At 42.1% G+C, this 27,878-nt stretch overlaps 1 protein-coding gene across 4 annotated transcripts in view; it reads right to left on the reverse strand.

Moving 5' to 3' along the window:
* The window catches only part of LOC126334627 (sorting nexin-8-like), a 204,016-nt gene that overhangs the window by 17,032 nt on the left and 159,106 nt on the right, over positions 1-27,878 (reverse strand). For all 4 annotated transcript variants that reach the window (XM_049997060.1, XM_049997063.1, XM_049997061.1 and 1 more), the window contains 2 exons: positions 16,756-16,890; positions 10,926-11,142 (listed from right to left, as the gene is read on the reverse strand). In XM_049997060.1, the coding sequence (XP_049853017.1) occupies positions 10,926-11,142; positions 16,756-16,890 (352 nt within the window). The remainder of the gene's footprint in view (positions 1-10,925; positions 11,143-16,755; positions 16,891-27,878) is intronic.

Consider the following 27,878-nt stretch of genomic DNA (forward strand, 5'->3'; position numbering starts at 1 on the left):
TTCTGAAGAAGAGAAATTTGTTAACATCGAGTATAGATTTAAGTGTCAGGAAGTCGTTTCTGAAAGTATTTGTATGGAGTGTAGCCATGTATGGAAGTGAAACGTGGACGATAAAAAGTTTGGACAAGAAGAGAATAGAATCTTTTGAAATGTGGTGCTACAGAAGAATGCTGAAGATTAAATGGGTACATCACATAACTAATGAGGTGGTATTGAATAGGATTGGGGAAAAGAGAAGTTTGTGGCACAACTTGACTAGAAGAAGGGATCAGTTGGTAGGATATGTGCTGAGGCATCAAGGGATCACCAATTTAGCTTTGGAGGGCAGCGTGGAGGGTAAAAATCGTAGAGGGAGACCAAGAGATGAATACACTAAGCAGATTCAGAAGGATGTAGGTTGCAGTAAGTACTGGGAGATGAAGCAGCTTGCACATGATAGAGTAGCATGGAGAGCTGCATCAAACCAGTCTCAGGACTGAAGACGACAACAACAACAACAACAACAACACTACCACTTTAGATAACACATTGCTTCTTATTGATATGATGATACCACTATTAAAAAGAGAGGACAAAGCATCAACTATACAACTGGTTTCCACAGTGTAAATAGGTATGGTTCTAGTGGATGTAGTACACTGGTGCCTTCATCCAATTTTTCAACTATCTTATACAGCCATTTACAAGGGGACCTAGGGTTTAACACAGACTCCAAACCAAAGTGCAACACACATGCAAATAATTGGTGAAGGTGAAACAAGTAATAAAAAGCAGAAAAAAATCCAAAACCAACTGAGAACTGAAAAATAGTTCTTTTGATTTGTATTCTGACACTTATCCTCAGAGCCATATCCTAATAAAATGTGCCAAGATATTACACATTAACACAAACCATAGTAGTCCTATAAATTCTCCTCCTCCTCCTCCTCCTCCTCCTTCTTCTTCTTCTTCCTCCTCCTCCTGGCTCTACAGCCCTCGACAGGCCCTGGCCTACTCTAGGACATCACTATTTGTCCCTGTCCTGTGTCTTGTGTCTCCCTCCTTTGACATCAATAATATTTAGGTCATCTTGTATGTCTTCCAAGTATTGAAGTCTGATTCTTCATCCAACTGGATTTTGTAGCAGTGCTATTTTTGTTGGGTTCGCATGGTTCCTGAGCCATATGTTAATACTTGATATGTTAAGTTTATTGCATCTGACATTTTGTTCTCCTGGACAGATTTCTGGATTTAAGTTGTGGAGCCAGCCAACAATGGCACATATTAGTTAAGTAGATGTGTTGCTTTATTGTACTTCCTTTTTGTAAACTATTTTATATTAATTCAAAATAGCTGTTGCACTTGTGTGATTAAATGATGGGATTTCCAAGGTACAAGAGTTCTCCTTCCAGATCTCTTAGCAGAGGATACTCAGGACTTCATCATCAGGAGAAACAAAACTGGCATTCTACGGATCAAAGGATGGAATGTCAGATGCCTTAATTGGGTAGGTAGGTTAGAAAATTTAAAATGGGAAATGGATAGGTTAAAGTTGGATGTATGGCATTAATTAAATTTGGTGGCAGGAGGTACACATCTTCTGGTCAGATGAATACAGGCTTATAAATACAATATCAATTTAGGGTAATGCAGGAGTAGGTTTAATAATGAGTAAGAAAATATGAACACAAGTAAGCTACTATGAACATTATATTGAATGCATTATCATAGTCAAGACAGACACTAAAAGTAGTACAAGTTTATATGCCAACTATTTCCGCAGATGAAGAGAGCAATTGAAGTTATGTATGATGAGTTAATGGACATATTCATGTGATTAAGGGAGATGAAAATTTAATTGTGCTGGGGTATGAATTCAATAGTTGGAAAATGAAGAGCAAAATAAGTACAGCATTTGTTGCATAGCTGTGCACCAATTATATAGCAATTACGAGCAACGTGGGATTCATGCTTTCATCTTGGGATATGCAAAAGTATCACATTTCATCAACTTAAGCGTCAAATTCGTTTTGCAATTTCTTGGGACATAATTGATGTATTGCGATGCAAGAAACACCATTCTTTTCTTGATTTTTCATGTTATTGATTGTGTAACAAATAATATGAGATGCCCATTTAAAAAAAGACGTAAGTTTGTGCTGAAAATAATGTTTGCTTAAGTATTAGAATGTCTCTCAGTACTTACTTTCATGAGCCCCAGCTCTAAATTCACACACGTGAAAGCCGTTCTTCAATATCTATTATTTTCCCACAGATATTTGCGCTAAAACATTTAAGTGAATATACCAGATGGCATTCCAGTAGGTATATTAAAAAAATGTGAGTGTTGAAATGCAATGTTGTGTCAAAATTTCAAAGCAATCTGTGAAGAACTTTTGGAGATTTGAGATTTTGAAGAAACAAAAATCTGTGTTTGTACTTATATAGAAACTGTAAATCTTCCTAACTGCAAAGCTCTCGAGTTTCTAACTGAGAGCTTTGAAATTTTGACACAATGTTGCAATGGGATATTTGTGTTTCTTTTACATAAGAAAAATCTCAAAAATGTCCAGTTCTTTTTAAGAAATAGGTACCAAAAAACTGCTGTATTGGAGTGCAACACTGTGTCAAAATTTCAAAGCAATCAATTAAGAACTTTCAGAGCTACACGATTTTGGAAAATAAACATTTACCCTTTTATTTGTATAGCTGAACTGTAGTTTAAAAGTGACGAAATTGCACGAAAGGTAGGAAATAAGGATATGGGACCTAATATGTTGAAATAATGAGAGGCTGTTGAGGGCTTCAGAGGGAATAAGGATTTAAATGCATAATTCACTATGGGAAACACAGATGCCAGCTACAGGAAAATCAAAGAGGTTTTCAGGAAAACAAGAGCAGCTGTATGAATATAAAGAGCTCATATGGAGAACCTGTCATAAGCAAAGAAGGGAAAACAGACAGGTGGCAGGAGTATACAGACGGTCTACACAAGGGAGATGAACTTGAAAGTAATATTATTGAAACAAGAGAGGATGTAGATGAGATGGGAGATATGATACTGCATGAACTTGACAGTGCACTGGAAGACTTAAGTCAAAACGATGCTCTCGAGTAGCCACTCACCCTACTGTGAGGGCGGATCCACCGTGTCGGGTGCACTAGAAGTGCCTCAGAAACAGAGCCCATAGGCTAAACAAGTGATCAGAACTACCGATAGCCTTGGGAGATCCAGCCATGACAACTCTTCCATCTGGTGAACAGGTTGAGATAAGCGCAATGCCTTCAGACTTCAATAAAGATGTAATAATTCCAATCCCAAAGAAAGAAGGTGCTGATGTGTGAATATTACTGAACTATCAATTTAATAAGTCATGGTTGCAAAATACTGACACACAATATTTATGGAAGAATGGAAAAACTGGTAGAAGCTGACTTCTGGGGAAGATCAGTTTGGATTCTCGAGAAATGCACGAACATGCATGGCAATACTGACCCTACAATTTCCCTAGAAGATACGTTAAGGAACGACAAATCTACACTTCCAGTATTTGTAGACTTTGAATATTTTGATGGTGTTGACTGAAATATTCTCCTTGAAATTCTGAAGATAGCAGGAGTAAAACGTAGGGCTCAAAAGGCTACTTACAACTTGTACAGAAAGCAGATAGCAGTTATGAGTAACATGGTGTGAAAGGGAAGCATTGGTTAACAAGGGAATGAGACAGGGTTGTAGGCTAACACTAACATTATTCAATTTGTACAATGAGCAAGTAGTGGTAAAGGAAACCAAAGAAAAATTTGGAGTAGGAATTAAAGTTCATGGAGAAGAAATAAAATCCTTGAGGTTTGCCCATGATAATGTAATTCTATCGGAAACATCCAAAGACATGGAAGTGCAGTTAAATGGAATGGATGATGTCTTGAAATGAGGATATAAGATGAGCATCAGCATAAGCAAAACAACGATAATGGAATGTAGTCAAATCAGGTGATACTGAGGCATTTAGATTAGGAAACTAGACACTAAAAGTAGTAAATGAGTTTTACTATTTGGGTAGCAAAATAACTGATGATGACCAAAGTAGAGTGGGCATCAAATGTAGACTGGCAGTGGCAAGGAAAGTGTTTCTGAAGGTATTTGTCTTCAGTGTAACTATGTATGGAAGTGAAAGTTGGACAATAAACACATTAAAAAAGGACAGAACAGAGGCATTTGGAATGTGGGGCTACAGAAGAATGCTGAAGATCAGATGGGTAGATCACAAAACCAATGAGGATTTAATAAATATAAATAGGGAGAAAAGAAGTTCATGGCACAACTTGACCAGAAGAAGTGATAGGTCGATAAGAAACTTTCAGAGACATCGAAAGGGATCACCAATTTAATGTGGAGGAAAGTGTGGGGAGTAAGGAGAATACACGATGACATACATAAAATTTCTAGCTGGTGTGATGAATAGCAGCTAGCTCTACATGTAGAAAAATATAAGTTAATGTGGAAAAGCAGGAAAAACAAAAACCTTTAATTTTTGGATAGAGCTCGGCACAGTCATGTTGATTAAATATCTAAATATAAAGTTTCAGAACATTATGAAATGGAACAAGCATGGGTGGACGAGGAAGGCAAATGCTCAATTTCAGTTTATTGAGAGGATTCTTGTAAGTGCGGTTCATCTGTAAAAAAGACTGCATACAGCACACTACTGCAACCTGTTCTACAGTGCTGCTAGTGTATTTTGGATCCACTCCATGTTGGATTAAAGCAAGGCGAAGCAATTGAGAGACAGACTGCTAGATTTGTTACCGATAGGTTTGAAGAATGTTAAAGTATTACAGAGATGCTTCAGGAACTCCGAAAAGTATCCCTAGAGGGAAGGTAATGTTCTTTTTGAGGAATAGTATTGAGAAAATTTAGAGAACCAGCATCTGAAGCTGACTGCAGAATGATACTACTGCCACTAGGATCTATTTTGCCTAACAACCATGAACATAAGATCTGAGAAATTAGGGCTCTTATGGGGGTATATACCCAGTCATTTTCCCTCACACTATTTGTGGATGGAACAGGAAAGGAAATGGTGGTACATGGTACCCTGTGCCATGCAGCATACAGTGGCTTGCGAAGTATGTATGCACATGTAGATATAAAAATCATTGAGGGGAACAAAGAAATGAATAGTAAACAGATTCAGAAGGCTACAGGTTGAAATAGTTATTCAGACCTGAAGAGGCTTATACAGGAGAGAGTAGTGTGGACAACTGCATCAAACCAGTCTTCAGACATAGTTTATCACTGACAGAAGAGATATACTGACCTCAAAATGCCAGTGCCTGCATTTTATAGGAAGACACGATGTAGCTTGACAGTATATGGGTTAATTCGTACCACAAGTTGACTAAGGGTTGGATGGACCACAAAGCTGATGGTACAAAAAAAAGCAATGATAGGAAACATTGGCAGGATAATCATCCTTCAAGTTAGCTCGGCTCATGGATTCATTCCAAACCATTTACTGCCAGTTTGCTCCAGAAAGTAAACAATCATGAATAAAATAATGGCACAGTTTCCACAGAATGACTTTTTAAATCTTTTGTTCCGAGATATTCTCCAGAATTCAACAATAGTAACAGACAATGCAACCATACCATGTGGCTGTGTTACATGAAGCTCTGACAATGTAATAGTGGAAAAGTGCACCCCCCCCCCCCCTCACTCCTACATTTACTGCCCCCCACCCCCACCCCATGCACCTGCCCACCATAAGTATGTATTTAATGGCAGAAAACTGAACCATGTACAAGTAATCCAGAGGTAATACAATTTGTAGTGCTGGTACAAGCTAAAATGCACACACTGTCAGGTCAATGAAGAGGTTAGCATAATTAGACTTACTTTATGCTAATTCAATTCAACTCACATGGCAAGAAGCAATACGAATTTTATTCTCAGTAATGCAAAAATTCTGACAAAAGGAGCTATAGTGAATGTCACCCCAAAGACTGATCTCAAGTCATGAACCATACCAAGAAGGCAGATGATAAAATATGGATCCATGAAGGATTTCTGGAAGAGGGCATCAAAGAGCTGTCAGCTCTAGCATCAGTTGTGAGGATGAGGACGACGACAGTCATAGTTCTTCCCTTAGAGTTACACCAATTTCTCCATAACTGTGAGTACTCATAAAATATCTACTGACGTAAGTGACCTATTTGGTATTGTCATTTGTATATTACTCAACAGTCCACAGCAACTCCCTGGGCTACCACACCTTTTCGCAGGTATCACAAACTGCCTCCATTGGCAGCTGCAGATACAACCAGTCTGCTCTCCGTGCCCAATCATGGGACACCCAAGGCAGCAGCTATGGGACTCACCACAGCATGCCACAAAGGCTCGGTGATTCCCATAGGATGCTCATGTCAGGACTAAGCCACCAGAGAGCTATACCCAGTGTGCGAATCCGCTGTGCATGTTACTTGCACCAGCACCTACCTAGCAGTACCATTACCAGGCTGAATTATGGCAGTCTACTTATACTGACGTTGCAAGCTACTCAAGCACTCCTTCACTGGCAGTGTACCACCTACCTAATATCTCTGCATACATACCTACTCATGCTGCTGTTGTGGATTACTGTGTAGGTTTTGTCTTTGGAACTGTACATTAAACATTTGAAAATTTGTAGTGTACTTTTTGCTGTGGTCTATATCTGTTGACTGTTGTGCAGTTCTTTTAATTATGTTGCATGTCACAACATAAGTGGCAGCAATAGTGGTTGAACCTAATGATATGCTGTTTCACCATGGGCCCAGCTCAGCATCAGCCACAATCACATTTGTCCATAGAGGTTATGTTTCAACAATTCTCGTAGCACCAATTGGGACGACAGGAGTGTAAGGAAGCTCTCTTGACCAAATTAGTATCAAATAAGGTGGCAATGCATTCACCACAATTCCTATAATATGACGAAACAACTGAAGGCTCCAACAGCATTTTGCTGCGTTCATTGTTACAGAGCCCAAAATGTAAAATCTCTCTCTCTGTCTTGGATTCAGCCCCAAATGTACAGCGATGCTTTGCAAACTTGACCTTCTAAGTGAACCAGCCCAACTTGAATTTGATGAAATATGTGCTCTCTTAAATATGTATTTTCACCGGCACTGTCATGTATCATCGAGTGGAATTCAACAATGTCAGACAGAGTCCAACCAGTCATACCACTTTGACAGAAGGCCTTGCAACTTGATAACCCCTCCTTGGCGTGGTACTGAACTTGGCTCAAATGTTCGAAATTTCCTAGACAGCAAGCTGACATGCAGAGTCTTGGGTAGAGGTGGTTACAGTCAATTCTAAACCAGGAAAATTAAACAGCTTAGTCGATGAGGCGGAAGTAGCTGCAATCAAACATCAACATTGCTGTGCTACCCATCAGACTCACAAACATTGGACAAAGATCGACTCCTCGATTAGTGCACACTCTTGTCTTGCCCAGACTATTTCCCTAAGCACCACTGGAAAGACTGCTTACACTGGTGGGCACATTGAGACAAATGCAATAAGACAGACATATTGCTTCTGTACGTAAAGCTTCCTTATTTTGGAGATTCCCTCAGCAGGAAGGAAAGGACGTTATTGTAGTCACAACCACTTCTCAACACAAAATTGTACAACCAAATAAACTGTTCATTCAGCTTGCAATTTTCCACAGAGAGATCCAACAACAGGGCCATAACGGAGCATCAAATTCCTTTTTGAATTCTCATACACATCTACTGCTAGGCTCATATACATTAAAACCATTGCTGCCTAACTAGTTATAATAAGCAGCACATTTCGATCAAAGGTCAATTTACGATTGAAGTGGCTAAGAAGAACATTGTATAGCAATGCACCTTTCTTGTTATATTCAGCACAATCAAGAAAAATCTTCTTGGCTTAGACACCATTTCCACTTTTGAGTTCACCATCGATGGTTCCGTGTACCTCACCTCTGACCCAGTACCTTTTAAGAAGCAAGAAGACATTTGTAATGAATTCCTGACTTGCAGAGCTGCTCCTCATCCCCATAATAGGGAATAATTGTGGTAATCCACTGGGCTAACATCTTTTGATGCGCATTACAAACCGTCATTGCCACTGTCTCTACTGCCAGCTGCAGTTACAGCCAGTCTGCTCTCCACCCTCGCAAACATACGATGGCCAACACAAGCGGCTAAGAGACTCAGTGTGGCATACCACAAAGGCTCGCTGAATCTCCAGGATTTTCATTACAGGGTTCAACTGTCAAAGAGCAGCACTGCTGTTGTGCCTGCCTCAATCTGCCACACATTACGCCTGTACCAGTGCAAATATAGTATCACCACTGCCAAGCGGAACTATGGCTGTCTACTTCTACCAATGTCAAGAGCTGCTCAAACACATCTTCGCTCAAGTGTCTTTGTATACGAATTTACTCATGCTGCTGCCCTGGATTACTCCATCAGTTTTGCTCTTGGGGACTGTTTATTATGCCTGTGAAAGTTTTTACCATACTTTATGCTGTGAAATATACCCATTCACTACCATGTCATACTTTTATTATGTATTTAAATGACTACTTCACAGCCGGTGCCATATGGATTCTTTCCTAAGTCCCCGTAACCCTCATGGCCTCAACCTTCGCGAGTCACTGCCCTCACTCATCCAGCCCCTTCCCTTTTTCCGTTCCAACACTACATAGCCAGCCATCATTCCACCACCAGTTTTTTTTATTTCTCTCCTTTTCTGCTACTCCCCCCCCCCCCCTTCCCCGCATCTCCCGTGCCCTCCATCTCTAACCTGCAGCACTTCACTGTTTGCCACCCCCACCATCCCTCCCCCCCTCTCTGCCCCGGCCGCCTCCTTACCCCCACTCAGTTGCCACTCTCATCATGCACTGGTGCTGCTGCTCGCAGTGTGGTTTCAGTTGCCTGAGAGTGCAGTCGTTTGTGAGAGCTGCATTCGCTTAACAGAGTGTGTGTGTGTGTTTTGTTGACAAAGGCAATCGCTGAAATCTTTAATTGTGAAAGTCTTTTTGCTGTGCCTATCTGCAACCCAGCATCCCCACTATACGGTGAGTGGCAACTTCCCTTCTCATCATATTGAGAATACTTTTGGGTTTGTTCATTATTTTCCAACCTACACAAGATGCACTCACAGCTCCTTGATGATAATCTCGGTCTTTCAGTCGTTCTCCCTTTCTCAACATTTCACACTACTCTGAGGACTTTCTTCATATCCTTTTATGACATCATAGTGTCATACTGTCTCTCACACTCTGATCTTCTGTTATTATACCAATTCCTAAACTACAAAACTTAATTTTTATTCCATTATGAAAAACTAGGGAGCAGATTTAAACTTATGTATTGCCTATTTTCTCCTTTTGCTCCTATCATTTCTTGGTCTGTCCATTATGTTTCTTCCTCCAACTTTATGCGTATCCTGCAACTCATTGAGAAACCTCCATAGCAATTTTTGAGTTCTTAACTTTGGCCTAGAATTTATCTATCTTCAAAGATTCCTTCAGATAAGACAATTTCCTTTAGGTCTTTGTGCATTTCTGCATCTACTGTTACAGTTCTAAAGTTGAATTCAGGATTTGTTTTGTGAGGTTATTATACAGTCTCCAGAGGGGAGTATGGATTTGTGATCACTGCTGCCCGGCTCTTTCTGTAATTCCCCCATCCCCTCCCCCACCCTTCTGTTTCTACTTCTCCAATTCCAATTTCATTACTGGTCCAAACACTAACATAAGAATTTTTCCTTCTTATTTTTTAATAATTTTTATTTGACATACTTCTACTTTTCGAACTGTGTTATAAGGTCCAAGTTTTGCCTTTTTCGAAGGATTTTTTATTATATCTGTTCCATGTGAGTCACAATTTTGCAATTCTTCTTTTGTTAGTTTCCAGATTTAGCCCTGGCAGAGCAATGTCTCAATCAGATATCTGAATTTGTCCATTTAAGAGATTTTCCTGAATCTGTTGATTAAAGGAGGATTGCTGAATTCAAACTGATTTCTTCCACGTAATGCAATTTCTCACCTGAAATTCGTTGCCCAGTTTTAGCTGATGTTTCATGTAATGTCCCTACAGACTAAATTGTTTCTTGTGTATTGCTAGAGAGAACAACCAAACAATAGTGAATACTAGGAAATTCAACTTGCTTTTATAAACACACTTTTTTTTAATCTAAGTACAGTTTTGCATCACATTATTTTTACCTCCCTTTCATTTCATGCTTTACTTGTGTCACTTTATTTCTTACTAAACACAAACATATCTGTATTTCTACCTACATTATTTCAGCTTAAATAAATACCTCCACACAATCAGTTCAACACAAACTCTTTTTGTCCACAATGGTCACTAAATTATGTAACGAGTCAGAACATTGTTTTGTGTATCCTACATCTTGGCTTTTCCTTTCTTTTGCTCCTTTCTTTTTCGATATCATTTAGTGTATACTCATTTGAAGCTGGCTCTAGAAGACATAGAAAACTTGCCCATCAAATTTTCCATATACATGTCTCTCAACTCTGTCTTATCATATCAGTATGTGTGTGTTTGTGCAGTTACAAAGGCAGTCAACATATATTTATGAAAAGGAGGCTTCATTTGATCATTGAATCAAATATTTTAAGGTCATCATAACAATATAATAAAAAGGATAGTTACTACCCACCGTCTCTGGCACCTGAAATATGGCTCCAGCTGCCAGAGACTGTGTTCATGTGTGTGCGAGTTGCAGTTGTGTGAGTGTGTATGTATGTTGTCTATTTTTGACAAAGGCCTTGTCAGCTGAAAGCTAACTTTTCGATACTCTTTTAGTTGTGCCTTTCTGTGACTCAGCATCTCTGTTACGAGGTGACTACCAATTATCAGCATAGCTCAACAACACAGTAATTCTTAAGATTACTTACATCAGTGCCTTTAATGACACCTTGCATTTGCCTTTTCTTGAGTGCAAGCATTTTTGCCAGTGCCTTTGCATGATCTTGCGCAACACCACGTTCATGGCGGTCACATAGCTCACGATGAGATATCAGTACATCAAGCAGTAGGTTCAACTTCTCACAGACTTCTTCCTCTTCCCTGACAGCCTGCCGCAGAGCTTTGCTTGACAGTAGTCCAAACTCTCTGTGAGAAAAAAAAATCCATTTAGTTAACAAGAATAAGAAGTTGAAAGAATGGAATAGGTATTAAATACTTCTTACCATATGAAGTGAGGACACACGTTGGGTAGATGGGAGAATGGATTACAGTGAATCTACATTTACCTAAAAATAAAAGGTAAATCTACATTTATCTAAAAATAAAAATCTTTTCTTTGTACGGTGTGTACAACATCAAAATTGTGTGTTAGACAACAATCTGAACCTTGCAGTGCATTAAAAATTTCAGCATCCAAGTGCACCTCTTGGATCATTTCAAAGCCTCATTGTGTTCATCAAATTTGGAATGTGTAACAACAGTGAATTCTTCATAATTTCACAATTTTTTCTTATTGTAAACACATTAATTGACTTTTTTAATCTTAGCCTATGAATTTAACAGTATGAGTAATATCAGATAGCTGAATATAACTAACTGTAGCACATAGGGAAAAAAAAAGAGTTTAAAATAAAAAATCTCAGTTATAAAATACTCTCAGTGGCCAAGTTTCTTCAAATTTGCTATGAATTCTACCCAAAAGGCTCACCTTGATAAATTGAGGGATCTTAAACATTGAAGTATTCACAGCAGACTTCTCAATTTTAAATGACTCTAAAGATCAAGATGTTCATAATATTTTAAGCCTGCTCAAATTGGAAGCAGAGCAAACACATCTTGAAGAAATGTGCATCTGAGTAAACAGGAACTTAAGGTGAAGTTTCTCTGTCTTTCAGTAAGCTGTCTCACTTTATTAAGCTAAGAATTCTACCTGCTTATAAAACTGTTCAAAGAACACTGTTACATGCAGATTAAAACTGAATCCCTCATAAGCATCAAGACTAGCAACAATTCTGCCGAAAATTTCAGAGATAACCTCAGAATCACACTATAGCAGTTGATAGACAAAATCATTCATACAAGACTATTTAAGTAGTATCAACTGAGAAAACATTCTGTGAAATCATTCAGAAGACGACATGCAAAAACTACTTAGAACTGCACTCATTAGTTAATAATCAACAGATCCAACAATGACAGTGTTATCACAGACTAGGTCCTGTGGATGGAATCCAGTTGTTGAAAAAAGTTAGTATTCTATCAGAATACCAGAAACAATTCAAAAGCAAAAGTTCACGATTTTGGTAATAGTGTTATAGCCTAAATTAAAGCAGACACACACAAACCTTGTATTATAATCATAATTTAAGTTCAGAAATCTAACTAATTAAGCTCTATATGGAACTGTCCTTATCAGATATAGGTGTTATAGACTGAACCAGTAGTCACATGAAGCTAAGATGGAATTACTGACAGAAGTGATTACAAAACACATGAAGTCAGCTATAAAATGAACAACACTGAAGTTCTACTGTAAGTACTTAGGCCAAGCACTTTTAAAAAATTGATTGTACGTGAAGGTTTATTATAAGAAAGAAAGTTAATGTTCAGATTGAAATCTTTGGTATGAGAATTATAGAAAAAAAACTTAGTTGTCTTCTAATGCTTACTCTCAGGGAAAAAATGCTATGCTTTACATTAATTTAATTCCTGTAATATTGCATAGGTGACTGACATAGATGCCAAAAGATGAACGACTGATATAGATCAGCAAGACTCAAAGACAGCTGGTATGAATGAGCTCAACGTCACCCCAGGATCCAGTTAGATCTCTGAATGATTATAAAATGTTATTTGCCAACCAAATTACCTCAGTTTTTAATTTCAATGTTTTTACCTGTACTGTACCTATTTGTAAGCAGAATGGAATTAAAACAATCTGTATTTAATATAACAGTGTAACAGCCATCAGCATGTACAATCAATTATTTTTTCTATTATTGTAAGATATGCACTATGCCGGTGTCCAGTAAGACAATATTAATGATGACTTCAAATGTTGCAAATGTTAATAATTTATAATTAATAATCGTAAAAGAGAAGAAAGTTGCAAGAAACACAACTGATCTTGAAACACAGTACGTTGGCCGAAGTAAAGCTCTAAATGTGGTTTCACTGGACATGTAAATGTAGCAGCACTTCATTACAAAATTAATCCATATTTTTTATTACTCAACAAACACAAAAACTTCAGGATGAATGTCACTCTGCAGTGAAGTGCGCACCAATTTTGGAACTCCCTGATGGTTTAAAACTGAGGGCCGAGCTGGGACTCAAACATCTGCCTTTCATTGACATGTGCTCAACCATCTGAGTTATCCTCTTCTTCCACCTTCCAAACTTCAAATCAGCAACTCCACTGCCACTGAGTGAAAATTCATTCCACAAACAATAATCTATGCCGTTGCTAAGCCATTTCTCTGCAATATCTACTCCTGTATTGTATGCAGAACTTCTGTTAGTTTGGAAGACAGAAGAAGAGATGGTGGTGGAAGTAAGGTAGTGAGGGTGGTTCACAAATTGTTCTTTGGATACCTTATGTAGTAATGCACTTGTCTGTTGAAGTCAAAGGTCTCACTCGTGTCTCATTATTCTGGTGCTCATTACTAATCTGTAAGAAAGTTTCAACACAAAGCTTCTTGCAAAAATAATTTGGGCAAAGAGCACACTGTTCTATTAGTTCAACAGGTCATAGAAAGTGTAAACTTGGCTCACTGAATATGTAAATTTACAGGTACCTGTACAACATATTTAAAGAGGACTTTGAAATTTCTCCGCTGGTTGTTACACAGCACAGGACAACAGTGTTGTATATTTTATGTAAGTACCTACTGACAATACTAATATTTCGTCCAGTTATACACTGTAATGTAGTTGAGATATGCTAAGTGGATTAGCAAGAGAGAGAGAGATATTTCATGGAACGTAACTAATTTGCTAAAGAGACTCAATATGTATGCATTTAAATGGCACAGAAAAGCATAGCTAAGAATATCTGTGGCAGAGGTGTTTAAGAACCTGATCTGAGACAACCATGATAAGGGTCATCTTACTACCCTGCCAAAGATAAAAATTGCAAATAAAATTTAAAAATGGCAAAATAATGCTTCTTGACATGCTATCTGGAGAAAATGGGACATTACCCAAGGTCATACTGTGTATTGTGAACCAACACACATGGACTTATAGTTACAGGTTGCCAGCTGTCACCATCTTTCTCAACAAAGTGGTGTGCTTAGGATGTTGTTCTACAGAGCACGAATCATAGTGGATTCAGCCAGCCTTACCCAATGAGCTATGCCACTTCTATACATTTTTCCTACAAAATGTATATTCTGAATAGGAGATATGCCTTGCTCAACATATTCAGTGCATGTGAGGAGCTAGAGGAAAGTGAACAATTAGGATTGTTTGTCTTTCCATAAACTGACTGTTTAACTTTGAAAATAGGCAGAATACTGGAGTTAAATGCTCTTTCCATCCCCCCACAGAACTGAAGAGATTTGTTAAGGACAATCATGATTTCCAAGAAGGGTCATTTATAAGATTCCCTTTAACTTTGGGAAGTCATACATTGAAAACACTTGTCACAATGTGGAAGACATGTGTCTACCATCGACAATGCATGTCTGGATCAAGCAGAAAAATCTGCCTTGCCCAGGCACTGTCCCACTACAGAGCAAAATATAATTTACAAAGGTATTAAAATTCTCTGGTCAACATCTTTGTACTGAGACATTATAATTACAGAAGCAACTGAAATTTACTGCTCAACTAATCTGGTGGACAGAGATACAGGTTTACAACTTAGCACAGCATATGATGCAGCACTGGCTACATTAAAGTCACAGTAACCACGAAGGGGAAACTACAGGTCACTCGGGGTGTAATTCTTTGGTTGTTACTTAAATATTAAGACAAGAGTGATCAGGATGGTCATAGAACCAGGGCAGGTGCATATTCCAACAGCCTTTGCATGTTCACAGAAATATTTGTGTTCTTAATTTGCCAATTGGTGTGTGATCCACCCCTCTACAGACCACAATTGGTTCACATTGGCAACTGAATTTGCCACCTTCACACTACCATATCCTTTTAGATCGGTATAAATAGGAGGTCTTAATCTTAACTTGTAGCTTGTTGCATCTCAAGATGTAAGTCAGTTATGGTGATAACATTTTTGGGGAATTTCACAATGATAGCCAATGTTTTTCTGAGCAACCATTTCTACAATATTAATGATAATGAAACTGTTGAGCTATTTTATGAGGAAATCAATACATGACACACAACATGAACCAATAGTAGCTCCAAAATGATTTAAAATACTAAAATGTCACAACAAATCATCTGCTATTTTCTCCACAATTGAGCTAATGGCGAGAGTGATGACAGAGGAACTTCTTGCCAAACCAGCTGTTCTAAAAAAACAAAGTTGTGCTACTTACATATATATGCAACAGATTAGCAGCATTACAGCAAGTGAGTGTAGCAGTATTATAATGCGCAACAATAAGTATAGTGTCTGAAAACATAGGTGCCTTAGTGTGAGGCCTACCCAATGAGGACAAAAACTGAAGCAAGTGGCATTAATCAGTAGTCAGAGAACTCAGACTTCGTGTCTTCAGCTGAAGCAGCTTTAAACGACACATCATTCTCAGTCAATAACTGGATGCATGAATTACATGATTCCCAGTACATCTAGCACCAATCATTAACTCATGAAGAATGTATGGTGACAAAAGGGTTTAGAATTCATATCTTACACAAAATGCAAAATTCTACGAGAAGTGTAACAAAGCATGGAGGAATGTAGTCATAACTCATACGTTAACAGCAGTAATAGTAAAAATGAATAAATGTACATGGACACACTTTTCTACTAAGAAATTGTGTGAAGTGCATTTACATATAAACAACATTTGGAATACTTCATTTGAAAGTTGACTTCATAAATCAACAGAACAATATGTGCCGGGTAGGAATATCAATAAATGTTTATTGCCTTTTTTCTTGTTTTATTAAAAAGAGCTTTTTATCACATAACTTAAGGGAGTTCATAAAGCTTGTAAGGAATGTAAGTTCATACAGCCTTACATGAAATAAAAAGTTCAAAGCGCTCTCTCTCTCTCTCTCTCTCTCTCTCTCTCTCTCTCTCTCTCACACACACACACACACACACACACACACACACACACACACACCACACACACACCACTTATAGGAAAGGAATGGCCTTCTGATAGTTGCCAAAGTGCAACAGCAGGGATAAATCTAAGGGGGCATTTTATACAGTTTACAACAAATTTAAAAAAATATTTAACTAAGTTTCATGTCTAGTTTGTCACTCATTCTGTTTGCTTTCCAAAATCACAAAAGAAAAGAGTGTATCGCAAGAAGTGAAAGTTTGCTCCAAATTTCTCCATCACAGACTGTGCAGGACATAGTTTTATACAGGAATAAACAAAACGCAAGAGGAGATGGTAGTCAAAATGACACATCGTTAAAAATTTTGAGTCACAAGGGACATTCTATCCAATAACAGAATACATGCTGCAGCACAGTAACTGTTTATAGGTTGTTCTGAATAATATGGTTCCACTACATGCCAATTATACTAATTTTCTGACTGCAATTAATGCCTGGAGTTGCCATTACAGTGTGTAATTATGTATTCTACAAAAAAATTATGTCACTCACTTAGAAATTACATGGAAGCCCTTTTTCATATCTGCCCACACAGGATTACCCCCAGTGGCCCAAGACGACGATCCATGAGGCTCTCCTGCCAATGCTGTAAGTTGTGAGCCAAGTTCGGCCATGTCTGCTGCATACCTGCAAGACATACTCTTATTATTTACCTGCATCTGTAATAATATATCACAATTACATTTCTCAGTGTAATTTTACCCTTATCAAATATAACCACTGCTGTCACATTTTAGAATTTTTAAAAGCAACTTGAATGTTTGAAGATTTGCACCGTTTTAGTCACAGTGAGATTACATACTGCTGAAATCCACAGGTGTCTTTCACATTATTTTTATAATCTTAACTGTGTGCTTGTGTGTGTTCAGCCAAGTTGTCAACTTCACTTTTCTGTACAGTAATTCTATGACCAACCCAGTTTTCTTCAGGTGCAGCGAGTTTTTACACATACCCATGGCTCAGATTCTAACCAGACAGGCTGGAGCCCACAAAGTGATTACACACGACACAGTTCAAAACACCAAAAGATGACTGGCTCTTCTGTCAAAATATATCACAGAAAGAAAAAATGGAATCAACTAATCAGCAGAACACTCAAAAACTTATGGTTGATAAACTGTGCTGAGGAAATCTGAGATATTATAATCTTTTAGAAACTGAGGGCAGGAGATAGGCATGGAATAGTCATGAAAAGCATAAATTAAAAACTGTAAGTATAGAGAGAGGTAGCGACAAAGGGTTTTGGAATCCTTTTCTGTTCCAACATACTGGCTGCAGGAAAGAGTGCGACGGGAGGGGTTGCACTTCATTCATTGTAAATTTCCTGCATATGCAAACACGCCCGCCCGCTTCGCCGCCACCACCACCCCACCCCTTGCATACCACCTGGTCACAGCAAGACACCTATAGCAAACCTGCCAACTGCCACTATGTAAGAGGAACACAGCCCATGGTAGGCAAATCTCTCCTGACAATGAACAGAGTGCAAACCATCAAAAGTCTGTGTATCTACTCAAATGTGGTGTGGTTTGAACACCAAGAGAATTTTATATACCATAAGATGCTTCTGCTACAAGGGTGCTTCAAAAAGTAAGTTCGCATTATTATGACAGACCAATTCACTTTCATAGATACATGACACTATTTTCAACATAGTCACAAAGTCTCTGCAAACAATGGTTGTTAAGTTATACCCAAGAGTTCAATAGAAATCTGCTCCTTTGTCACAGAGCCACTGAGAATTGCTGTTTGAACATTCCCATCACTGGAAATTCTCTTTCTCTAACAGGTGTTCTTTCAGCACGCCAAAAAGATGGAAATCACAAGGTGTAAGATTTTCCTTCCTTCACAGTCAGAATCACAGATGTTTGTACAATCTCGATCAAACTGTTAGCACCAAGAATATGTGCAGTTCAGATGTTCTGAGCATAAGACTCGTACTGGTCCACATACATAAGCTCTGGAGTACGTTTCCAGTCCTATGTCACTTTATTTGCTCATTATGATGCTTCTGTTACATGCTGTGAGGGTACAAAGACACGAATTAATAATTCGGGTGTTTACAAAATACCTGCCCCATAATACCTGATATAATTTAGAAATCATGGCTAGTCGGTAGACAATCAAGTTTAACTTACGTCACTAGGATGAGAGGATGAGTTGTTGTATTGAACAGATTCTAGGTTCGTTGTATTTGGATTATTTGTCACAGTTGCTCCTGGGATGTTGTGCGGTGGGGAAAAGACATATGATGAAACCATATCATTGCAAGTACCACAGAGTCTGCAGCACCATGCGCCACACCATGGAGCCCATTCATGAAGAAGTTCTATGACAATGATCAACGCTGCCCTAAGAGTGTTGAATGCGGTAAAGGAGGATTCTGCCAATAGCCTTTGAACAGTTTAGTCACACTTGTATTACTAAGGAGTTGTAACTTGAGTTGTTAATTGAGTTGTTTACTGATTTGTTAATTCAAGTCTGTTTGTAATCTGGCAAATAAAACCAGATAATCTTCCAGGACATCTGAATAGTTCTTCTTTGTAAAAATCAATTTTCAGGAAGAGCTTCTGGAAGAAATGGAAGTTCTGCCAGCTGCAGGTAAAAGTGCGTATCAAGATGACAGAACCTTCACACCACACTGCTACAGAACTGTCTCTGCAGGAACCCCAGAAAGCTCTCTTCACCACTCGTATTGTGCAATGGTCTTAGAATGTGACAGCACAACTTTATGTAGTACATATGTAGCTCCCTTTACATATCAGTTCTATTATTTGGTTCAGACACTGCACAAAGGAAATTATTTAAACATACACATAATCTTTTTACAGCAAGTACTCAAATCTAAATAGAAATGGCTAATTATCTTTTGTATCTGCTCACTAAAATAAAAGGTATAAAGTGTATTGTTTTAAAAGGATAATAAGCACAATGGATGCCATTATCAGATTTTACAATATTGTTATCTGCCATGATAGTGTTTCAAAAATATTACAAGACCTGCGATGTGGACACACATATGGCAGCCATTAAATATTTATGCTAAGTTATGGGACATTAATTGAGCATATTAAGCCATGTTCAAGAGGACCAAGATGTGGTATGTTTGGTTTTGAGAAACCAGGAATCATCAATAGGATCCATGAGAAAACATAACTCTCAGTTAATGAAGAGATACTGAGTGATCTCAAATCAAACATTCCTGTGTATGAAAGTTATTGTTGTTTTTTTGAAAGAAAAAATTTCCCTTAGTTACATATTGTGATGTGTAAAGCACTGTATAAGGAATATTATATCATTATAGGTTACAAACATGGTCCTGTCTTGGGAAATGTGACTGAGTATAAGAGAAGCATTAACAAGCATTTGTTTTACATATTAATGTCACAGCTGTGGCACCATCAAATGGAACCTATTAATAAACAGCAGGTGTATGGTAAAATTCTATTTCAAGGACTATGGCTAAAAAACTTTCCTACAGTTTAATTTTTTATCTCACCAAGAGTGCCTATACTTCTGCTCCTGAAATTTCCTTTGTGATCTGTTGGTGTTTCATATATTTTTAAGTATAAAGGATGAAGTATGCTAGTTGCTTAAATATATGTTTATAGTTGGTTACATACACAATTATTTATTATGTTCAACTGTGGGTTATTCTCAAAACAATGTGATGACTGCATGGTGCAGCAATTGCTGCTAAATAAATAAGATGAGTCTCAATAATATGATACTTGATAATTCTCTCACGACTGAAGACTATGCGACAAGTGAGGCGGCTCTCAAAGTTTTTAAAATGTCATGCAATCACACTAAAAAAAGGTGCAGAAAGACTGCAAACACAGACATTTCCCTTTGTATTGTTAAATACATATTTCATGTGGTTCATTAGCCTGGTGCTAAAATTTCAATTGGACCTACTTTGGTGACGTGTGTGTCTCTCACCTACCACAGTTATCCAAATAGAGAAAGGCCGCCTACAGTTAAACAAGGAATCCAAACCACATGATGTTTCTGGAGACATCTCACATCACTGAGAGGTGAAGCCTAGGATAAAATGTGGACCGAAAAGTGCATAGTCCAATCAGGATTTGATTATATGTCCCCTTTGTTCCCTGTCAAGCATTTTACGTCTAGACCACCAGGATTGACTTTGTACTGATTAACTAAAACCATTTTTGAATGGGCACAGCCCACGCAGCATGTTCAACACAGACAACACTGAACTTCTTTCACTTGTGCTTAATAGCATTGAAAAAGGTGTGAATGTGAACAAAACAGCTGTGACAAGTATAACCACGAAGTTCAGTTTTGTATTGAAAATAGAAAATGTGGAGCAGCTATCAGAGTCACAGGAATTACTGATGGTGGTGGTGGTTGTTGGGATGTTTAAGGGGGACTAAACAGCTAAGGTCATCAGTCCCCCACTCCAAAAACAGGTGAGACGAAAATTTACGGAACAGGTAAAACCCCAAGGGGGGAGGAGACGCCCCTCCCCCCAGTCACTGAAAGAACACCAATGTGGCAGCGAACGCTAGAGACAAGAAGAGAACACACAAACACCGGACAGAAAGAAACGGAAGAAAAGAAGAGGGCCGGAGACTGGTTGACTGACCATGAGAACAAAAAAAGGGGGAAGAGTCAACCATCCGAATACACACTAAAATCTGCAACCAATGAGACACTCGAGGACAAGAGACACAGAAAGGGAAAGGGGCAGGACCCCCCCCCCCCCCCCAAATGGAACCATAAAAAGGACTACCACGGATAAAATTTAAAACTCCGTCAGCCATGGAGGCATCATCGCTTAAAACCAAAGGCAACGTGCCCAGGAGATTAAAAGACTGCCGGAGGGTGCGCGGTCGGGGACACTCCAACAAAATGTGGGCGACCGTCAACCGGGACCCGCACTGACACAGGGGGGGATCCTCCTGACGCAAAAGATGTCCGTGCGTCAGGTAGGTATGGCCGATGCGGAGCCGACACAGGATGACAGAGTCCCTGCGAGAAGCCTGCAGGGAGGACCGCCACACATCGGTTGTCTCCTGAACAGCCGCAGTTTATTCGGCGATGTCAGGCTACGCCACTCGTCATGCCACATCCCAAGCACCTCATGGCGCAACGACAGCTGCAGATCACGAGCCGGGAGGCCGATCTCCAAAGTGGGGGCGTCGATCGCCCCTTTGACCAGCCTGTCGACACGTTCGTTCCCCGGGATGCCAACGTGGCCTGGCGTCCAAACAAAGACCACCGAACGACCAGAGCGGGTAATGGCAAAAACAGACTCCTGAATAAAGGATACCAGAGGAGAAGAGGTATAGCAGCGGTCGATAGCCTGGAGGCTGCAGATGACTATTGACGTACCTGAGCAGGAACACATAAGCTCAAGAGCGCGCAATATGGCCACCAGATCTGCAGTAAAAATACTGCAGCCAGCCAGCAAGGAGCGCTGTTCAACATGGGCAGCGTGAGCAAAAGTGTAGGCAGTACGACCATCCACCAGGGAACCATCAGTGTAGACAGGATCACACCCTATGAGGCTGGAGAGCCTGTCTACGGTCGCGAATAGCCTCAGCAATCTCCGGCGACCACCAGGGGGCAGCCTTCCTCCAAGGGAGTCCAGAAGAGCGGGGGATGGCAGCCACGGCCGCAGAAATAATTGACATGGTCAAGACACGGACCACCTCGTCAATGTAACCCTGTGGGGGAGAAGCAATGGTGGCAGCGGAAGTAAAAGCCGGCCAGTCAGCCCTGTTGAGAGCCCAGCGGGGCAGGCGCCCAGAAGAATGACACTGGGGCAGTGACAAATAGATGGGAAAATAGTCACTACCACACAGGTCAGGATGCACTCTCCAGTGGAGGGATGGGACATGTCCGGGGCTGCAAAGAGAGAGATCGATGGCCGAGAACGAGCCATGGGCCACACTGAAATGCGTGGGAGCACCGGTGTTCAAGAGGCTAAGGTCGAGCTGAGCCAACACATGCTCCACGGCACGACCGCGGTCATCAGAGACAGTCCCACCCCATAGAGGGTTGTGGGCATTGAAATCGCCCAGAAGCAGCAATGGTGGCGGGAGTTGAGCCAGCAGCGCAACCAAGACATGGCGGGGGAGCTGCCCATCCGGAGGAACATAAACAGAGCAAACAGTAATAGCCGGCGAGAGCTCAATCCTGACAGCGACTGCCTCTAAAGGCGTCAGAAGGGGTACTGGCGAGCTACAGACAGAGTGGTGAACAAAGAGGCAAACTCCACCTGAAGCTCGTTGACAGGCAGTGCGGTTCTTATAGTATCCCCGATAACCGCGAAGGGCAGGGGTCCGCATTGCTGGAAACCAAGTTTCCTGAAGAGCAATGCAGAGAACAGGGGAAACACTCAGAAGCATCTGGAGCTCAGGCAAGTGGCGGAAATAACCGCCGCAATTCCACTGGAGAATGGATGGTTGGTTGGTTGATTGGGGTTGAAGGGACCAAACAGCAAGGTCATCAGTCCCTTGTTACAAAGGCGGTCAGTTCCGACAGAGGGACAGCTCAGAAGAGTCAAAAACGATAAAAGGTAAAAGGTAAAAGGCTAAAAAAGTGCAGTTGTGTCGTCAATGATAAAAACACAAGGAGGGAAGTCAGTAAATGGGCAACCTCAAGAGAGGAAATATCCCACCTGTGATGCAGTACAAGCAAGACCACATGCTATTTAAAAGCGTTCAACCGCCAGAGCGTAAAAGGGCGGAGTGTAAAAGGGATTAAACAAACCTAAAAGGCGATAAAAACAGTAAAAGGGAAAAAAGAAGGAACATGGCCAGGGAGGGGAGTCAGGAATCTCCAAGCACAGCCTACAGTGGGAGACATCCCAACCCTCACCGCCCTGCCCCTACTCCAGAGGGAGATGAAAATCCTTAAAACTGAGAATAAAAACCACTTTCACGGAGGAAACTGAGAACCAGTTCAACCATCCGGGAATCGTCTGCTAATATTAAGGGTAAAGTGCAGGGAAGTCTGTACTTAGTACGCAGAGCTAAAAGAAGGGGGCATTCCACCAAAATGTGGGCCACTGACTGGAAAGCTCCACAACCACAAAGTGGGGGTGGCTCACCACGCAAAAGAAAACCATGGGTCAGCCTGGTATGGCCGATGCGAAGACGACAGAGGGTGGTTGAGTCCTTTCGCGAGAGGCGTAAGGAAGAACGCCATGGGACAGGTGTCACCTTAATCGCACGAAGTTTATTAGACAAGGAGGTAGCCTCCCAGGATGTGGCCCATGATTGCGCAAAGTGGGATTTGAGATGAAGCCGTAAATCCGCCACAGGAGGGGTGACAGGGAATGGGGGGTAAGTGACTGCTCCCCCAGCCAAACGATCAGCAAGCTCATTTCCTTGGATGCCCACATGGCCAGGGACCCAAAGGAAGCTAACAGAACAAGCAGCATGGTGGAGATCAGCGAGATGGTCATGGATGGAGGAGACCAAGGGATGACGGGAGAAACACTGGTCAAGTGCCTGAAGGCCACTCATTGAGTCTGTACATAACAAAACGCGATTGAGCTTGGACTGTTTAATAAAGGCCAGGGCCCGGGAGACCGCCATCAATTCTGCAGTGAACACCCCACATGCATTTGGCAGGAGATGATTTTCCATGCCTACAGAGGAGGTGAAGGCATAGCCCACACGATCAGCAGATTTAGAGCCATCAGTGTAAAAAACAACAGCATCCCGAAACTCAGATAAAATGCGGCGGAAAAAACAATGGAACACCATCGGGGGAACGGAATCTTTCGGACCTCGGCAGAGATCCATCCGAACTCGGGGCCGAGGAACTAACCAAGGTGGTGTGTTGGGGAGGGAACGTGGGATACAGGAAAAGGAAGGAAGCTGAAAATCACGGCGAATAGACGCTAGGCGGAGCCCAACCGGTAAACCCGCCCGAGGGCGGGAGTCAGGTGGGCGACTTCCTTGGGCAGGGAACAGGATAGAATAGGAAGGATGAGTGGGAGAGGAACGGACAGCGATTGCATACGAAACCAGAAGCTGGGAGCGCCGAACGGAAAGGGGGGGGATCCCAGCCTCAACCAGGAGACTATCAACAGGGCTAGTCGGGAAGGCACCGATGGCCAAACGGATACCACGATGGTGGACCGGATCCAAGAGGCGCAATGTAGAGGGGGCAGCTGAACCGTAAACTTGACAACCATAGTCCAAGCGAGACAACACTAAGGCCCGATAAAGGTGGAGGAGAGTGGAACGGTCAGCACCCCAAGAGGTGTGGGCAAGGAAGCGAAGGACGTTTAGTTTACGGACACATCCTATCTTCAGGCGTCTGATATGAGGCAGCCAAGTGAGCTTGTTGTCGAAAAGAAGGCCAAGGAAACGAAACTGTGGGACCACAGGTAATCGTTGTGCATTGAGATAGAGCTCTGGATCAGGGTGGACTGTCACACGGCGACAAAAGTGGACCACTCGCGATTTTAAAGGAGAAAACTGAAATCCGTGTGAGATGGTCCATGCAGAGGCACCCCGTATAGCACCCTGGAGCTGCCGCTCTGCAGCGGCCATCGAAGAGGAACTAACCCAAATGCAGAAATCATCCACATACAGAGCAGGAGTGACCAAAGCACCGACGGAGGCCACAAGTCCATCTATAGCAATGAGGAACAGAAGTACACTCAATACGGAACCCTGAGGGATGCCATTCTCCTGGGTTCGCGGAGAACTTAAAACTGTACCAACCCTAACCCTAAACGAACGATGAAACAAGAACTGGCGGATAAAAATCGGGAGTGGGCCCCGAAGACCCCACTCATGAAGTGTAAGTAAGATATGATGGCGCCAAGCCGTATCATAGGCCTTGCGAAGGTCGAAAAATACAGCAACCAAATGGCGGCGCTGGGAAAAGGCCTGCCGAACTGCGGATTCCAAGCGAAGTAAATGATCGATCGGAGACCGTCCCTCTCGGAAGCCACACTGGTAAGGGGACAACAGACGCCGAGATTCGAGGACCCAAGTGAGCCGACGGGCTACCATCCGTTCAAGTAACTTACAAACAACGTTCGTCAGACTAATTGGCCGATAGCTGTCGACGAACAGGGGGTTCTTACCGGGCTTAATGACGGGAACCACGATGCTATCCCTCCATTGAGAAGGGAAGTCACCCTGGAGCCAAATACGGTTAAATACCCGGAGAAGATGTCGCTGTTGTGGAGCACTGAGATGTTGAAGCAGTTGGTTATGAATGGAGTCTGGGCCAGGGGCCGTATCATGAGAAGAGGAGAGTGCGGAAACAAGTTCCCATTCAGTAAAAGCGTCGTTGTATGATTCTGACTGGCTGGGGGTAAAACATAAGGCGGAAGCTTCGGCCCGCTGTTTCTGGGGAAGGAAAGCAGCCGGATAGGCGGCTGATGCCGACGCTGTTGCAAAATGGGTCGCAAGGTGTTCCGCGAGAATCAACGGGTCCGTGCAAAGGCCATCCGGGAGGTGAAGACCCGGGAGGGTAGACTGCCGATGGCAACCTTGGAGAGAGCGAAGTGTAGCCCATACCCGCGACAGAGGGACAGCAGAACCGAGGGAAGAAACAAAGCGTTCCCAACACATCCGTTTGCTCCGTTTGATTAAGTAATGGGCTTTTGCGCGAAGGCGTTTAAAGGTAATAAGATTGGCAACGGATGGATGCCTCTTAAGGTGTTGCAAAGCTCGACGGCGATCACGGATGGCAACGGCAATGTCCGAGCTCCACCAAGGGACCTGCCGGCGGCGAAATGGTCCAGATGAGCGCGGGATAGCAAGGCTAGCAGCGTGAACAATCGCGTCAGACATGTCACGTATGACATCATCAATACCATCCGACAATGAGGGAGAAAAAACGACCTGTGCAGTATACAGAGGCCAATTGGCACGTTTGAAGGACCAACGAGGTGATCTGTCCATAGGGGAGCGGGAAGGGAGCGAGAGAATCAACGGGAAGTGGTCACTATCGCAAAGGTCGTCGTGCGGTGACCATTGTAGGGAAGGGAGGAGGGAGGGAGAAGAGAGAGAAAGATCAATGGCAGAAAAGCTACCATGACCGGCACTGAAATGGGTAGGGGAGCCATCGTTAAGAAGGCACAAGTCATGGTCGGTAATAAACTGGTCAATGAGATGACCCCGACTAGATGGAAATGCACTGCCCCACAAGGGATGATGTGCATTAAAATCGCCAAGTATAAGGAAGGGAGGAGGATGTTGCTGAAGGAGGGCACTTAAGGAGGCAGGTGTAGGAGTTCTGTCAGGAGGGAGATACAGATTGCAAATTGTGACCCCAGAGTCCAGGTGGATCCTAACAGCAACTGCTTCCAATGTAGTTTGGAGAGGAATCCACGTGCTGGCAATGTCCGTTCGGACCAACGTGCAAACTCCGCCAGACGCCCGTAGGGGGCCGACCCGATTTCGACAGAAAGCACGGAAGCCACGGAGGGTTGGTGAGTGACCACCAGTAAAATGAGTTTCTTGTAGAACCACACAAGCCGCAGAGTAAAACGAAAGAAGGGATTGCAACTCCGGTAGGTGACGGTAATAGCCATTACAGTTCCATTGGATAGCCAAAGAACGATGAGTCAATTGGGGGGTGAACAGGCTAATGTCAGTCACGCCGGTGGGTCACCACCCGTCACCGACAAGGAGGGGGCGACATCCATGAATAACAGGTCAGAGTCAGGTTGTGAAGATGGGGACGAGACCTCTGGCGACACCAGAGACTCCTTGTCCCGGGACTTGTGCTTCTTCTTTCTTTCTTTTTGGGATCGTGGAGAGCTGTGCAACAAAATGGAGCCAGCCACAGCAAGATCGGGAACAGAAAGAGAGCGGGCGATCTGGGGGCCCGCAGACCGTGGTTCTCGTGGTGGCCGCGTGGCAGCAGACCTTTGGCCTGGAAGGTGCCGGGAAGGGGGATCCCGCGAGGGGCGCCCATGACCGGCAGACGCCGAAGAAGCAGGACACTTCTCCAGCCGGGGAGAGGAAGCGGTGCCCGGAGGGGATGGTGTGGGAACCGCAGGGGGAGGGGGGAGGAAAGGGGTTCGGGACTGGGGTAAGGAATGAGGAGGAGGGGGTGAAGATACTACTGAAGCATAACTAGTTGTCAGGGTCACTGGATGAAGGCGTGTATACTTTTTACGGGCCTCGGTATAGGTGAGACGATCAAGAGTCTTATACTCCTGTATCTTTTTCTCTTTCTGATAAACTGGGCAATCCAGTGACCGTGAAGAATGATTCCCACGACAATTTACGCACACAGGAACTTCCCTCATGGAACGGATGTCCACAGTCACCACAGAGGGGGGCCTGCGAACAGCGCGAAGACATGTGGCCAAAACGCAAACACTTGAAACATCGCATAGGTGGTGGGATGTATGGCTTCACGTCACACCGATAGACCATAATCTTGACCTTCTCAGGGAGGGTGTCCCCTTCAAAGGCCAAGATAAAGGCACCAGTGTCAACGCGGTTGTCCTTCGGACCCCTCTGAACCCGCCGAACAAAGTGAACCCCCCGCCGGCTTAGATTGTCCCGAAGTTCCTCATCAGATTGAAGGAGGAGGTCTCTATGGAAAATTACACCTTGCACCATGTTCAAGGACTGGTGTGGGGTAATTGACACAGG

Source organism: Schistocerca gregaria, chromosome 2, assembly GCF_023897955.1.
Source record: "Schistocerca gregaria isolate iqSchGreg1 chromosome 2, iqSchGreg1.2, whole genome shotgun sequence".
Taxonomy (NCBI): Eukaryota; Metazoa; Arthropoda; class Insecta; order Orthoptera; family Acrididae; genus Schistocerca; species Schistocerca gregaria.